Source organism: Mobula hypostoma, chromosome 18 (assembly GCF_963921235.1).
Source record: "Mobula hypostoma chromosome 18, sMobHyp1.1, whole genome shotgun sequence".
Lineage (NCBI taxonomy): Eukaryota > Metazoa > Chordata > Chondrichthyes > Myliobatiformes > Myliobatidae > Mobula > Mobula hypostoma.
Genome location: NC_086114.1, coordinates 42,374,030 through 42,390,852, shown reverse-complemented (window position 1 = coordinate 42,390,852; position 16,823 = coordinate 42,374,030). Strand labels below are relative to the sequence as shown.

Genomic DNA, 16,823 nt, shown 5'->3' with positions numbered 1-16,823 from the left:
TTTAGTTGGATTATCCACATTCTGTTTTCAGGATCCTTGAAAGCACTGAAGAAACTCTGCTCCATCTAGGCCTCTTGCACTAAGAAAATCTCAGTTAGTATTGAGGAAGTAAAAGTCATTCACTATGACAGCCCTGCTGTTTTTATATCTTCACATAATTTGTCAACGTATCTGCTCTTCAATCTTCTGGTGACTTTTGGGAGGTCTATAGTAAAACTCCATCAGAGTGATTGCACCCTCCTTAACAGGTCAACAGCAGATGCCATCTCTCTGGCCCTACATTCCTCCTTAGAACACCTGGAGAACAAAGACACATACGTAAGGATCCTTTTCATTGATTACAACTCTGCCTTTAATACCATCATTCCAAATAAACTGATTCCTAAGCTCTGGAACCTGGGCCTTAGCACTCAGATCTGCAGCTGGATCTTCAACTTCCTCACAGACAGGACCCAGGCTGTAAAAGTAGGGGACAAGCTCTACTCTACAATCACTCTGAGCACCGGTGCCCCACAAGGCTGTGTACCTATGATTGTGTAGCCAAGTTTCCATCGAACTCAATATATAAGTTTGCTGATGACACAACGATTGTAGGCCATATCTCGGGTAATGATGAGTTTGAGTACAGAGAGGAAATTAACATAGAAACGTAGAAAACATAGAAAATAGGTGCAGGAGTAGGCCATTCGGCCCTTCGAGCCTGCACCGCCATTTATTATGATCATGGCTGATCATCCAACTCAGAACCCCGCCCCAGCCTTCCCTCCATACCCCCTGACCCCTGTAGCCACAAGGGCCATATCTAACTCCCTCTTAAACATAGCCAATGAACTGGCCTCAACAGTTTGCTGTGGCAGAGAATTCCACAGATTCACCACTCTCTGTGTGAAGAAGTTTTTCCTAATCTCGGTCCTAAAAGGCTTCCCCTCTATCCTCAAACTGTGACCCCTCATTCTGGAATTAAGAACCTGGTGGCATGGTATGAAGACAATAACCTATCCCTCAATGTCAGCAAGACAAAGGAATTGGTTGTTGACTTCAGAAGGAGTAGTGGACCGCACAACCCAATTTACATCGGTGGTGCGCAAGTGGAACAGGTCAAAAGCTTTAAGTTCCTTGGGGTCAATATCACAAATGACCTGACTTGGTCCAACCAAGCAGAGTTCACTGCCAAGAAGGCCCACCAGCGCCTTTACTTCCTGAGAAAACTAAAGAAATTTGGCCCGTCCGTTAAAACCCTCACTAATTTTTATAGATGCACCATAGAAACCATTCTTCTAGGGTGCATCACAACCTGGTATGGAAGTTGTCCTGTCCAAGACCGAAAGAAGCTGCAGAAGATCGTGAACACGGCACAGCACATCACACAAACCAATCTTCTGTCCTTGGACTCACTTTACAATGCACGCTGTCGGAGCAGTGCTGCCAGGATAATCAAGGACACGACCCACCCAGCCAACACACTTTTCGTCCCTCTTCCCTCCGGGAGAAGGCTCAGGAGCTTGAAGACTTGTATGGCCAGATTTGGGAACAGCTTCTTTCCAACTGTGATAAGACTGCTGAATGGATCCTGACCCGGATCTGGGCCATATCTTCCAAATATCTGGACCTGCCTCTCGGTTTTTTTGCACTACCTTACTTTCCATTTTTCTATTTTCTTTTTCAATCTTTTTATTAATTGCAAAGTATAGAAACAAAACATAGCAATAATACAAATAGTAGGAGAAATATTGTTACACTTAAGAAAAGTAATTGTACAATCAAATAGTGTAAGTTAACAAAGCTCCTAATCATGTAAAACTGACAACGGATAATACAAATAAAAAAAAACTGAAAAAAAATCATGAAAAAGAAAAACAAACAAAACCAAAAAAAAAAACCCATCCCCAAAGAAAAACAGAATTAATCAACTAAACTAAAAGACTTGGGCAAAACTAACAACTTAAAAATGGAAAAGAAGAAAACCTTAGTGCCGACGACTCCATTCCCCTCCAACAACAGTACAGAGAGATAAAACAAGTTTGGAAATGATCAAATTACATCAAGTGAAAATGCTGAATGAATGGCCTCCAAGTTTTTTTCAAACTTAATGGAAGGGTCATAAACTGCACTTCTAATTTTCTCCAAATTCAAACACACCATAGTTTGTGAAAACCAATGAAATACCTTAGGAGGGTTAATCTCTTTCCAATTCAATAAAATGGACCTTCTAGCCATTAAAGTAAGATGAAGAGGTTAAATTATTTAAGTCTATCATTGGTAGTCCAAAGATAGCAGTGATTGGATGAGGTTATAAGTCTATGTTTAGGACCGTTGAAATAATATCAAAAATATCTTTCCAATATTTCTCCAACAAGGGACATGACCAAAACATGTGGGTTAAAGAAGCTATCTCGAAATGACATCTGTCACATATTGAATTAATATAAGTAATAATGAGATTTTTTTCTATTTTCTATTTATGATTTATAATTTAAATTTTTAATATTTACTAATTTTTACTATTTTTAATACTTAATATTTGTAATTCAGGGAGCGGGAAGTGCAGAATCAAATATCGCTGTGATGATTGTACATTCTAGTATCAATTGTTTGGTGACAATAAAGTATAAAGTATAAGTATCTTTGAGGTTTATCCATTTTGCCTCAACAGATGAGCCCTCCAGTATATCCTCTCTGTGTGCATCTGTGACATTATGGTTAGTAGTGCAATTGCCCCACCTCTTTTACCTCCACATCTGTCTTATCTAAAACTTTGAAACCCAGGAACACTGAGCTTCCAGTCCTATCTCTCTGGCTACGGCATCGCAAATGCATGCACTGACCCAGATTTTAAATTCATCTGCCTTCCCATAATACTCCTTGCATTAAAATAAACACACTTATGCCCAATAGCCCCACTGTGCTCACTAACCCAGCCCTGTCTATCCTTTTATTCAGAATTATTCGTCATAAGCTTTATCTTCCCTGCAACCCTTCCACTTTCTGTCTTGCTGCTGTTTTCAATACACCTATAACTTTAGTTTGAACACTCCTGCGGAGCTCTAGTGAACCTTCCTCTGAGGATATGGTTTCCCTCTAGTTCAGGTGCAATATTTCCCTCTTGTACAGGGTCCACTTGCTCTTGAAAAGAGTCCACAATCTATATGTCTGAAGTCCCTCCTCCTACATCAACTCCTTAGCCACATATTGAACTGCACTATCTTCTATCTTCTCATCCCACTAGCACTTCGGATGAGTAGTAATCCTGAGGTTACAACACTGGAAATGCTACTTTTTACCTTACTACCTAACTCTCTAATACATGATCCATATCTTTCCATTCCTTGCACATTCCTGTGAGTATTTAACAGCTTCTCAAATGTCGCTGTCTTATCTGCTTCCACAACTTTCCCTGACAGCCCATTCAAGGTGCCTACCTCTCTCTGTGTAAAAGAGAACTTGTCCTGCTCATCTTTAAGTTTTTCCCCTCTCACCTTAAGTTCATGTCTTTTTGGTATTTGTTTGGATTGAACTCCATCTGCTATTTCTCTGCCCATATTTTCAAATTATCCATATCCAGCTGATTTTTTGACAACCTTACACACTCTTCAGAGCCACACCAATTTTTGGTCATGTGCAAACTTACAAATCAACCTAGCTACATTTTTGTCCAGATCATTTATGCATATTTGGGAGACCCAGTTCTGATCATTGCAGAATACCTCAAGACACAGACATCCAGTCAGAAAAACACTGTCTTTTATGCCAGAGCTAAGACTGAATCCGATCTATACTATTATATGTGCCTTAATCTTCTGGATCAGCTTACCTTGAGGGACTTTGTCAAAAACTTTATTAAAGTCCATGTGGACAACATCCTTTGCCCTGCACTCATCAATCACCTTCAACACATCTTTAAAAACTCAAATCATGTTGGCAGTTATGATCCCCCCCCCCTCCCTGCCCCATACAAATCCACACTGGCTATTCCTAAGCAGTTATGATTTTCCAGATGCAAACGGATCCTATACCTTTTGAATCTTTTCCAATAATTTCAATACCATTAATGTTGAGTCTCACCAGCCTATAATTTTCTGATTTATTTCTATTATCTACCTTAAAAAGAGGAACAACATTCACTATTTACCAATCCTCAAAAATCTTGCCTTTGCAGATAAAGAGAACACAGATGTTTGTCAAGGCCACAACCATTTCGTCTTGCCTACAACCATTTCCTCTTGCCTTTCTTGAAAACCTGGGATAGATGCCATCTGACCCTGGGCACTTAGCAACTTTAATATTCTTCAACAGACCCGAGCCTCCTCCTCCTCAATATCAACTTGCCCTAAAGTATTGACATACCCTTCCCTCTTTTCACTGTGCTTCATTTCCTTCTTAGTGAATACCAATGCAAAGTACTCATTTAATGCCTTTAGGCATATGTTCCCTGTTTTATCTTTGAATGGTCCTATCATGTGTCTAGTTACGCTCTCGTTTTCAATGTTTGTGTAAAATGCCTTGGAATAATCTTATTGCCAATAACATTTCCTGGCTCCATTTAGCACTCCAGATTCTGTTTTTTTTTCCTTTTTCCTTGGCATTCCTCAAGGTGCTTGTCCAATTTCAGATTCCTAAACCTTGCATAGAATATGAACAGAACAGGAACAGGTCCTTCAGCCCAAGATGTTTCTACTTAACTAATGAAACCAATGAAGCATAATTAAACTGATCACTTCTGCCTAAACATAATCCATATCCTTCCATTCTCTACATATTCACATCCCTATCTCGGAGCCTCTTACACCACTATCATGCTTGCCTCCACCACCAAATCTCTCAGCACATTCCAGGCACCCACCACTATCCATGTATTAAAAAAATTCCCCCGCTTTTCTGCTTTGAATTTTCCCCTTTTACCCGTAGTAGCAAACATTTTAATCCTGAGAAAAAAGATAAATTCTGTCTATATATGCCTCTCATAAATTTACAAACTCCAAGCTTCCACTCCATCTCCTCCACTCAAGAGGATACAGCCCTAGTTTGTCTAACCTCTCCTTATATCAATACTTGCCCTCTAATTCTGCACCCTCAGCAAAGCCTCAACATTGTTATTATAATAGGGTGACAGGATATGACCTAACCAGAGATTTATAAAGCTGCAACATAAAATCCTAAGTCTTGAACTCAATACCCTGACTAATAAAGGTAAGCATGCCATACACCTTTATTACTCTTACCAACCAGGGCAGCCACTTTCAGGGACTCACAATGGTATCACCATAGCAAGCTTCCATGTGGTTCCTTTTCACAAAATTTGCATTATCACTTGTCATCCAAAGTTCCCGCACATTGCTATCCTTGTCTTTCTTCCTCGCAAGTACGTGTTGGTCCAGAACTCTGACCATCTGGTCTTTAAATGACTTCCTCATGTCAGATGTTCTCTACTCTTCCAACTCTTGCCTAACACTGTTGCAATTAACCTTCCCCCAATTTAACACTTTTCCCCAACATTTGGTCTTTATTCCTAACTATCTGAAAACCTTTGGAATTTTGATTACTATTCTCAAAATGTTGTCCTACGGAAATTGCAATCACTTGGTCAGACTCAGGTCCCAATACAATTGTCCTTTCCCTGGTCTACATGCTGTCAAGAATGCACCCCCCCGCCCCCCGCCCAACCCCCGGACGTATCTAACAAATTCTGTTACTTCTCTGGAACTAAGGAAATCCCACTGAATAATGAGGAAACATCTTTGATGAAGCCTTAATAAACAGTATGAAATATCAGCTATTTATTCCCCTTCAAAAATGCTGCTGACTTGCTGAGTTTCTCCAGCATTTTGTGTGTGTTACTCACATTTTCCAGCATCTGCAGAATCTCTAGTGTCTGAGAAAATGAAAGTCACCCACTACAACTACCTATGTCTTTCCAATGTATTCCTCTATCTCCTGCTGGCTATTGGGAGACCCTTATAAGTCCATTATTCCCATTTCTGAACACTATCATATTGCCTCACTGGCTGAGCCCTTCAGGATATCTTCTCTGAATGCAACTGTGAAATTCTCCCTGATCAATACTGCAATTCTTCCACAATCTCTGTCTCATCTGCAGCATCTGAATCCTGGAATGTTCAGTCACCAGCCCTGTCCTTCTCTCAACCAAGTCTCTATTAGTGGACTTCTATGCACTAATTCAGTCTCTGAGTTCATCTTTTGAATCAGCTACAAATGAGGTTTAGCCTTTTGACCTCTTTCCTGAATCTTTAAAACCTGACTGCATGACCAAAATGCCTTTCCCTATGTGGCTCTACCTTCAACTGTTTATCCTCCCTTTCCAAAACTTTCTGCAGCTGGTTAATGACGCCCATTGTTCTGGTATATTGGTGCTAACATTTGATCTTGGATATTGCCTGGCATTTTAATTGCCCATAAACTTTACTCCTGTATTTTCTCCTCCCTTCTTGTATCTTCGTGGTGCTGTGATCTTGGCACAGGCTGCATTCGGCAGGGGAATTCTGATTAAAGGCGAAGTTGCTGTTGGTGGTCTCATGAATTATCTGCCTACTCCTTATTGTCTGTTTGGAAGTCAGCCAGTCATTCTGCCTGCAAACCCTTGAACTGCAGAATGACTGCTGAAATGTGCAGTCCATGAAAACCTGATCCATGTGGTGATATCAGCTGCTGCTAAATGTGTGCCAGAATCAAGAAGCAACATCAGCAAACAGGAGGTACCAAGTGGTCAGTAGCAGGTGAATTTTCTGCTACTGCCTAATTTCTGCTTCATAAATAACAAGTTTAAAGTTGAGGATGGTGGGCAGCATTGGCAAACAGGATATGCATAATGTTATTTGAGAAGTTCTGGATACACACCCACTGATCTAGACAGCCGCACGTCATACAGCATGAAATCAGACCCTGAGCTAATCCCATTTGTCTGCGTTTGGCCCTCATCTTTCTCCTGTCCAAATGTATTTTAAACATTGTAACTGCACCCACTCTATGGTACCAGAGGACTGGAAAATTGCAAATATTACTTCACTCTTTAAAGGAGAAAGGCAGCAGAAAGGAAATTATAGACCAGTTATCCTAAACTCAGTGGTTGGGAAGATGTTGGAGTCAATTGTTAAGGATGAGGTGATGAAGTACTTGGTGGCACAGGATAAGATAGTACAAAAACAGCATGGTTTCCTTCAGGGAAAATCCTGCCTGATGAACCTGTTGGAATTCTTTGAGGAGATTACAAGTAGGATAGATGAAGGGGATGCAGTGGATATTGTATATTTGGACTTTCAGAAGGCCTTTGACAAGGTACCACACGTGAAGCTACATACTAAGTTAAGAGCCCATGGAGTTACAGGAAAGTTAATAACATGGTTCGGGTATTGGCTGGTTGGAAAAAGGCAATGAGTGGGAATAAAAGGATCCTTGTCTGGTTGGCTGCCAGTGACTAGTGGTGTTCCACAGGTGTCAGTATTGGGATCACTTCTTTTTATGCTGTATATAAATGACTTAGATGATGAAATAGAAGGCTTTGTTGCCAAGTTTGCAGATGATACGGAGATTGGTGGAGGGCCAGGTAGTGTTGAGGAAACACATAGGATGCAAAAGGACTTAGACAGATTAGGAGAATGGCAAATGAAATACAATGTTGGAAAATGCATGGTCATGCACTTTGCTAATAGAAATTAATGTGTGGAGTATTCTCTAAATGGGGAGAAAATCCAAAAATCTGAGATGCAAAGGGACTAGGGAGTCCTTGTGCAGAACACCCTGAAGGTTAACTTGCAGGTTGAAATGGTGGTGAGGAAGGCAAATGCAATGTTAGCATTTATTTCAAGAGGTTTAGAATACAAGAGCAGGGATGTGATGCTGAGGCTTTATAAGGCACTGGTGAGGCCTCACCTTGAGTATTCTGAACAGTTTTAGGCTCCTCATCTTTAAAAAGATGTGCTGGCATTGGAGAGGGTTCAGAGGAGGTTCATAAGAATGATTCCAGGAATGAAAGGGTTATCATACAAGGAATGTTTGATGGCCCTGGGTCTGCATTTGCTGGAATTCAGAAGGATGAGGGGGGATCTCATTGAAACCTTTTGAATGTTGAAAGGCCAAGACAGAGTAGATGTGGAAAGGATGTTTCCCATGGTAGGGGAGTCCAGGACAAGAGGGCACAGCCTCAGGATAGAGGGCATCCATTTAATACAGAGATGCAGAGAAATTTCTCTAGTCAGGGGTTGGAGAATTTGTGGAATTTGTTGCCACATGCAGCTGCGGAGGCCAGGTCGTCGGGTGTTTTTAAGGCAAAGATTGATAGGTTCTTGATTGGACATGGCATGAAAAGTTACAGGGAGAAGGCCGGGAAATGGGGCTGAGGAGGAGAGAAAAAAAACAATCAGCCATGATTGAATGGCAGAGCAGACTTGATGGGCCAAATGGCCTAATTTCTGCTCCTATGTCTTATGGTCTGTGATTTCCTCTGGCAGCTTGTATATCTCTTTAACATCACACCTCAGCTTCCTTTACTCCAGGTAATCAGTCCTAGACTATCCAATCTCTCCTTATAACTCAAACTCCAGTCCAAGAAACACTCTTCTGAAACTTTACTGAACCCTCTCTAGCTGAATCACTTCCTTCCTATATTACTGCACCTTTTCTAGCTGAATCACATCCTTCCTATAATGCAGTGACCAGAAATGTACATCATACTCAGGGTGTGGTGTGACTAATCATTTGTACGATTCTTGTAGTCAGTGCCACGGCCCAGCTCTTATACTCAGTTCCCTGACTGATGACTCAGGCATGCAAAGTACCTCCTTCAGCACCCTGTCTACCCGTGTTACCGCTTTCAGGGAATTCTGTACTTTTACCACTAGGTCTCTTTTTTCCCTATAATACTCCATCGGACCTTGTAATTTATTATGTATGCCCTGCCCTTTCTTAGTTTCACACAATGCAATTCCTGGCATTTGCTTGAGTTAAAATCTATCTGCCATTCCTTGGCCCTCTGTCCATGTCGATCTAGATCTTGATCCTTTTGTAGCCTAAGACAACCTTCTTCACTTTGACCACACCCCCAATTTTAGTGTCATTCAGAAACTTGCCAACCATGCCACCTACATTCTCATCCAGATTGTGACTACTATATATGACAGACAACACTGGACCCAACACCAATCCCTGTAGCACACCACTGGTCATAGGCTTCCAATCTGAAAAACAACCAAACACTACCAACTTCTGATTCCTACCACCAAGCCAATCCTGCATCTAGTTGGCTAGATGATCCTAAATCCCATGTGTTCTAACTTTCCACGCCTGTCTCCCATGTGGGAAGCCTTCCTTATCAACAGCTGCAGCAGGGTGAACAGTTTTTTAACTGGCGCAACACAAGCCACTTTAGCACTATTATAAAACAGAGAACTTTGTAGATTTAGAGAGGGAGTCATAGTGCAGCTTAAGTGTGTGCATGCACAGTGGGAATGGGTGTTTGCAGGACTGACTAGGAGGAGCAGGTAAGTAATACAGGAGTTTACTGGGCCCAATTCAAGAGTTTTCCTTTTGGATCCTGGTGAGGGTGATGGTTTTTCGGGTAAGTGCAGCCAGAACCTAGAGCTTAGGTCTAGAATGGTAAATGGGAATCAATAAACTACAGAAGATAGAAGTCTGAAGAAAAACCTCAAAATGCTGGAAATCCTCAGCAGGTCAGGATTATTTCTGGAACGAGAACAGAATTAATGTTTCAGTGTGAAGCCCATTGTCAGAGCTGTGACTGACAGCAAACAAATTAGTTTCAAATTGCAGAAAGGATGAGAGTGGATCGGACAAAGGTAATTGCTGATAAGGTGACGACAGGGTTGCCATGTGGACAAGCCAATGAAGTAATCTCATTGATGGGTTAATGAGGGCTGTTGGAGGGATATACAGAAGGAAATTTATTTGAGATGAGGAATGGTATAGGAAACACTAACAATGCAAACATTGCAAAATGCAGAGCATTGGTGAGGCTAAACAAGTGAGGCCTTACTAATGGACAGAGAATGGTGGGTAACCTACAATAGAGTGATCACAAAATGCTGGAGGAACTTGCGGGTGAGACACTTCCTTCCCTTGTCCACTCATCCCCACTACCCTCACTACCAATCTCGCTGCTGGCTTTTATCCCTGCAACCATGCTAACTCCCAACACCACCTTCCTCACCAACATTTAGGGCCCTAAACAGTCTTTCAAGTGAGGTATTGCTTCACTTGAGAGTCCGTTAGTGTTATTTATTGCATCTGATGATCTGGCATGGCATTCTCTACATCAACGAGACCCAACAGAGACTGGAGGACAGCTTCATCAAGCACCTTCCCTCTGTCCGCCACAACAGCCTAGAACTCTTAGTGGCCACCAATTTCAATTCCACTTCCCATTCCAACATCACCATGCCTGTCCATGGCATCTTCTACTACCACAATCAAGCCAGCACAGGTTGGAGGGGCAGCATTTCATATTCTATCTTGGTAGTCTCTAATCGAATGTCATCAACTTTGATTTCCCTAACTTCTGGGAACCACTCCCCCTGTTTTTTCTTTATTTCCCTCGTTTCTATAGGCTTCTCAGCCGTTCTCTTCCCCTTTCCCACATTCATGATCTGCCCATCATCTCACTCTGATTCCCTACCCCCCTTCCCTTTATTCTAAGATCTACTGTCCTCTTGTATCAGATTCAAACTTCTCCAGCTCTTTTCCTCTTCCACCTATCACCTCCTAGCTTCTCATGTCATTCCTTTTCACCTCCCCCCCACATACCTACCTTACCCCTCTCACCAGGACTCACCTTTTATTTGCTAGCTTGTGCTCAACCCCTCCGCCTACCTTTTATTCCGGCTTTTGTGTTCTTCCTTTCTGTAAAGCATCTTGACCTTCCATAGATGCTGCCTGACGTGCTGAGTTTCTCTAACAGTTTGTGCAAGTTGCTGAAGATTTCCAGCGTCTGCAGAATCTCTTGTGCCTCCCTACAGCAGAACTGTCTGGTTCTGATACAACAGAAAACAAGTTACCAAGCAGCCAAATGCAAAATGTATTCTTCTTCAAGTTTACATTGAGCCTGCGTATAACGGTTCAAGAGGCAACAGTTAATTGGGTGGAGAATGAATTATCTGGTAACAGTAATGCTAGGGTTTGCTCTGCAGACTCCACAAAATGGTCAGAGGCACTTCACAATTGGATCCACCCATCACCTGCCAGCTCCTGTTTCTCCCCCTCCCTTTTATTCTGGCTTCTTCCCTTGTTTTTTCCAGTCCTGATAAAGGGTCTCAGCCAAACCATCAACTGTTTATTTCCTCTATTGATGCTACCTGAATTGCCGTGCGTTGCTCCACAAAGTGGTCATCCAGTCTGTGTTGGTCAAGGAGACGACTGTGAGCACAAAATGTAAACTGGAAGAAGTGTGAGTGTTTGGCTCCCTGCATGGAGAGAAGGGAAGAGATAAAATGACAAGTTAGAAGTATTGCATCTTCTTCAGTTGCATAAGAAAGTGCAAAGTGTTTGTGGAGGAAGAAGAGCAGAGCGGGGTGTCATGAAAGGAGCAATCTCTTTGGAAAGAAGATGGGAGAGGAAAATGGGTCCAGTGGTGGAATCTTGTTAAAGGTAGCAGAAATTACAACATCTGAATGTGGAGACTAGTTGGGTGATAAATGAGGACCGGGGAACTCCATCCAGAAGGAGAGAAGGTAAGTTCAAAGGTGCCGGAAATAAATGATGTACAATCAATGGCTGTCAGCTATGGTAGAGGGAACCCCACAGTACTGGAAGAAAGAAGACATCTCAGAGGTACTCGTAGAAAGTCTTATTGATACAACAGGAGCAACAGAGCCAAGGGAATGGAGAGAATGGAATGGCATCCTTTCAAGTGGAGGGATGGGAGGAGGTAATTTTGAACTTCTGTGGACTTCAATGGATGTTTATCTCTAGACTGTCCTTTAACATGGAGTTGGAGAAATACAGAAAGGGAAAGTAAGGATCAGAGATGGAACACATGAATCTTAAAAGTAATGAAATTTGTGAGTCCTGTAGAGTTATCGATGTGCCAGAGAAAATGTTGAGGGCCCAGGTAGAACTGAAGTACAGATAAGCATGGCCCCATTACAGCACCTTTAATTGAGAGAAAGTGAGTGGAGTAGAAGGAAAAGTGTTCAATATGACAGTTTTATGGTATGTTGCCTCCCTGAATGACAGCAGAATATTTTGAAGAAATAGGGTAAGTAGCCAGTGATGTAGGTTCATATCAATATCAACAAAAGGGTAATGAGGTCATATGGACAAAGCTTAGGGAGCTGAGAAGGAGTTTAAAAAGCAGGAATTCAAAGGCAATAATGTCCTGGCTATTTATATTTATAATCAAAGTAGTAAAAAGACAGTAAATAATTCTGTGGCTGGAGATCTGCTGTCAGAGGGAAGATACAACTTTTGCAAGCTAGAAGAATTGCATTTCAACGGCAGTGAGGCTGAGATCCTCACACAATATACAATCTGTTGGAAAAATTAAGAAAATAAAGCAGCATCAATGTGAAGAAAAGAATTGTAAATGTTTTGAGTTGAAGATCTGCATTTTGACTGAGGCTGGAAAGGCAAGATGGCCAATACAAAGAGGGGAAGGGGTGTGGCAAGAAACAAGACTGAAGAGATGTGTAAGGTGACAGGCAGGTAGGGAAGGTGAATGAGGGTTCCGTTCTGAACTCGCGCTTTTTCAATTTTGAATGACTTCCACTTGCCCTACGTAAGTAGATCTGCAAGGAGCTGTTACCAGTTCCTTGTTTTTTGACCATAATCTGTTTCATGGTAATGAAATCAACCTTCCCCAATTCTGGAACTTAGTTTCTGGTCCATCCTTGTCCTTCTCTATGTCAACTTCAAAACTTACAGTTACTATCCCTATCTTTGAATTACTCTCCCAAGAAATCTTCAACCATATTTCCAAAGATTTTGCCAGATCTGCAAAATTGGAGTCTTTTAGAAGAAGATATTAAGAGTTCAAGGACAACATATTCATGTAAGGGTACAGGGGCAAAAAATCACAAGATTAGGGAATCTTAGATGACAAAGATATTGAAGGTTTGTTCATGGGGAAAAAAGAAATCATATGACCAATATCAGTAACTGCAGCTGAGCAGGGAATATATAGGATGTGTAAGAAAGTGCATTGGCCAAAATGAGTCCTGGTATATCCTTGGCAAGTAAAGTTAAGGAGAATCCAAAGACATCATATAAGTATATCAGGAACAAGAGCAAAGTAAGGGTTAGGGTGGATCCACTCAGGGACTAGGCATAATCTATATGTGGAACTAGATGCTGTGGGTGTGGGCCAAGATGAATACTTGAATCAACCTGGCTAAGAAGGGTGAAAGACCGAACAAATTACACCTGAGAAACAGTAGAGGGAACAATACATTGCTGAGTATGTTTTCTCAAGGGCACCAATGAGTGGAAGAAATACAAAGGAGTGAATATGCAGAGAAACTACAGAAAGTGCATAAATAATGGATGACTTGAATTAGTCTAATGTAGACTGGAATAGAAAGGATATCAAAGGCATAGAAGATGAAGAGTTTCTAAAATATGTATGGGCTAAGTTTCTAAAGCAAAATGTTTCTGGGCCAACAAGAAAAGAGGGATTGCTGGGTATATTTCTAGAGAATGATGTGAGTCACGTGTAGCAAGCAGAACATCTCAGAGATAGTGATGATATCATCATAATATCTACACCTAAGTTATAGAAAAGGAGAAAGAAGAATCCAAAGTAAAATAATCAATTGGAGGAAGGCTGGCTGTAATTACATGAGAGTGGATCTGGTCCAGGTAAACTGGACATGTGACTCGCAAAACTGAAACAGAATGATCCGCCTTTGTGGAAATGATTGTTCAGGTACAATTGAGATATTTTCTCATCAGAGGGAAAAGAAGAAGAAATTCAGGGTTCTGTGGATGATGAAATATGTTCAAGATGTAGTTACAAGGAAAGCGGATTGGCTAGAACTGTTTTCCCTGGAACAAAGGAGGCTGAGGAGTGGCCTTTTAGAGGTTTATTAAATCACGAGGGGCATAGATAAGATGAATAGTCATGGTCTTTTTTTTTTCTCCAGGTTAGGGGACTCTAAAGGTGGAGGTCATTGATTTAAGATGAAAGGAAAATTTTAAAGGGGACCTGAGGAGCATGCTTTTCCCCACAAAGGGTGGTGGCTATATGGAATGAACTACCCAGGAGCTGGTAGAGGCATTTACAATTGCAGTGTTTAAGAAACATTTAGGCAATTAAAATGGATAGTAAAAGATTGGAGGGATAAGAACCAAATGCAGGCAAATGGTACTAGCTTAGGTAGGCAACTTGGTTGGCATGGATGCGTTTGGCCAAAGAGACTGTCTCTGTGCTGTGCGAATCTTTCAGAAATACTATTTTTAACCTAATAAGGAAAACTGATCTTTATTCAATATGTGTATTCTACAGATGAAGAAAAGAATATTTCTCCAATTGAAGATACAGGATACGTCCCTTTCAATTTCCTTCTGCCTCCTGTACCACAGGTACTGCCCATTTAAGTGCTCACTTTCAGCTTATATTTAACAGAATATCAGGTTAGTGTGGATTTCTTCTTAAATAAAATCAAAGAATGATGGAAACATTTGGCAGACCAAGGATATAGTTCAACTGGAAATATGAGTGGAGAAATGGCATATGGAGTTCAACCCAGAAAAAGGTGAAGTGTTGCAATTTGGGGGGGGGGTCAAATGCAGGAGGAAAGCATGCAATGAATGACGGGAACCTGAGAAACAGTGAAGTACAGAGGGATCTTGAGGCGCAAGTCCATAGCAGTGACACGAGTGTTCAAGATGGTAAGGAAGGCGTACTGCATACTTGCCTCCTTCAGTTGAGGTGTTGAGCATAGAAGTCAACAAGCCATGTTGCACCTGTATAGAACTCTGGTTAGGCCATATTTGGAATATTGTGTGGGGTTCTAGTTGCTCCATTACAGAAGAGATATGGAGACTTTGGAGAAGATTCAGAAGAGGAGACTGTTAGCTATAAGGAGAAGTTGGACAAACTTGGATTGTTTTCTTTGGAACATTGGACACTGAACTGACCTGATAGAAAGGTGTCAAATCACGAGAGGCAAAATTGGGATAAATAGTTAGAATCTTTTTCTCAGTGAGCCACCCCCTCTCCTTCTCTCTCTCACACTCACATGTATACAACAGATTCTGTAGATGATGGAAATTCAGAGGAACACACACAAAATGTTGGAAGAATTCAGTAGATCAGGCAGCATCTATGCAGAGGAATAGGCACGGACTTAAAGTATGAGTGGGGAAATTGAAGCTAAATCTCCAGGCAAGTTGTTTTTTTTACAGAGAAGTAGGTGTGGAGAACACATTGCCAGGGGTAGTGGTGGAAGCAAATATGATAGCAATTTTAAGAGGCATTTAAAAAAGGTACATGAACAGGTTAGGAATTGATGGGTGTAGACCACGTGTAGACAGATGGGATTAGATTGCATCATGGTTGTCACAGACATGGTGGACCAAGAGGCCTGTTCTTATACTGGCTTGTTCCATATTCTAGAAGGCATGCAAATTATATAAATAAAAGTTGACATAAAGTAGGAATCATGGGTGGAGAGAGCATGGAGGTTTCAGCAACCAACTGAGAATCATGATAAAGAGAGACACACCTGCATCAGTATTTAACCAGCCTGTTGGCCACCCTTGATCAATAAGAGTATCATAGAAATATGAATAGGACTAGTCCATTTGGTTCTTCAAGCCTGTTTCTATCATTCAAAGTGCTCATGGTTTGTCATCCAGTTCAGTATCCTGCTCCTGCTCTTTCCCCACATCTTTTATTTGTTCTGGCCAAAAGAACTATATCAAATTTCTTCTTAAATTCAATTAATAATTTGTCCACAACTATCTCCTGAGGTAATTTGCAGTCTATTTATTCTTTATTGTAACTGCTCCTTCTGAACTTTCTTACCGACAAGAACATTCTTCCTGCATTTGTTCTATCCAGTCCCATCAAGTTTCATTGAGATCTTCTTTCATTCTTCTAAACTTTATCAAATGTAGCCTAATTGATTCAATTTCCATTCATATAAGAGCCCTGCCTTGTCAGGTATCATTTTGGTGAATCTTCACTGTACTCTCTCCATTTTAGGATAAAACTACCAAAATTACACACATTAATCAGAGATGTGGGCTCTCCTGTACAATTGCAGGAAGACATTCCTGCTCCTGTACTCAAAATTTCTTGCCCTAGAAACTGACCTAAAATACTACTCACCATCTTAAATGCCTGTTGCAGTTGGATGGTTAGTTTCATTGTCTAGTGTAAAAGGACACACAAATCTTGTTACGCCTCTCTCTTTCTGAATCTTAACATACTCAGATAATCTTCTGTCTATTTTTAACATAAAACCAAATATAATATGGAAACAGACCCTTCTGCTTCCATGGTGACCAAGGTACCTACCTGAGCTAGTTCCTTCAGCCTGTACTTCTCCCATATCCTTCTAAACCTTTCCTATCCATGAATCTGCTTGTGTTTTTTAAACATAACTGTACCTGCCTCTACCCCTTCCTCAGACCCATCACCCTTTCCATGAAAAATTTGCCCTACAGATCCCCTTTAAATATTACTCCTCTACCCTTATTCCCTCTAGTTTTAGCCTCCCATACCCTGGAAAAAGACTGAACATTTATCTGATTTATACCCCTCATGGTTTTATAAATCTTTATAATATCATCCCTAAGTCTCCTTTGCCCCAGGGAATACAGTCTCAACCTATCTCATCTATTTTTATAACTCAAGT

The 16,823-nt window shown here is 41.1% G+C and overlaps 1 protein-coding gene across 2 annotated transcripts in view; it reads left to right on the top strand.

Moving 5' to 3' along the window:
* LOC134358509 (protein FAM149B1-like) overlaps nt 1-16,823 on the top strand; it is a 125,847-nt gene that overhangs the window by 42,688 nt on the left and 66,336 nt on the right. For both annotated transcript variants that reach the window (XM_063070804.1, XM_063070802.1), the window contains one exon: nt 14,465-14,541. In XM_063070804.1, the coding sequence (XP_062926874.1) occupies nt 14,465-14,541 (77 nt within the window). The remainder of the gene's footprint in view (nt 1-14,464; nt 14,542-16,823) is intronic.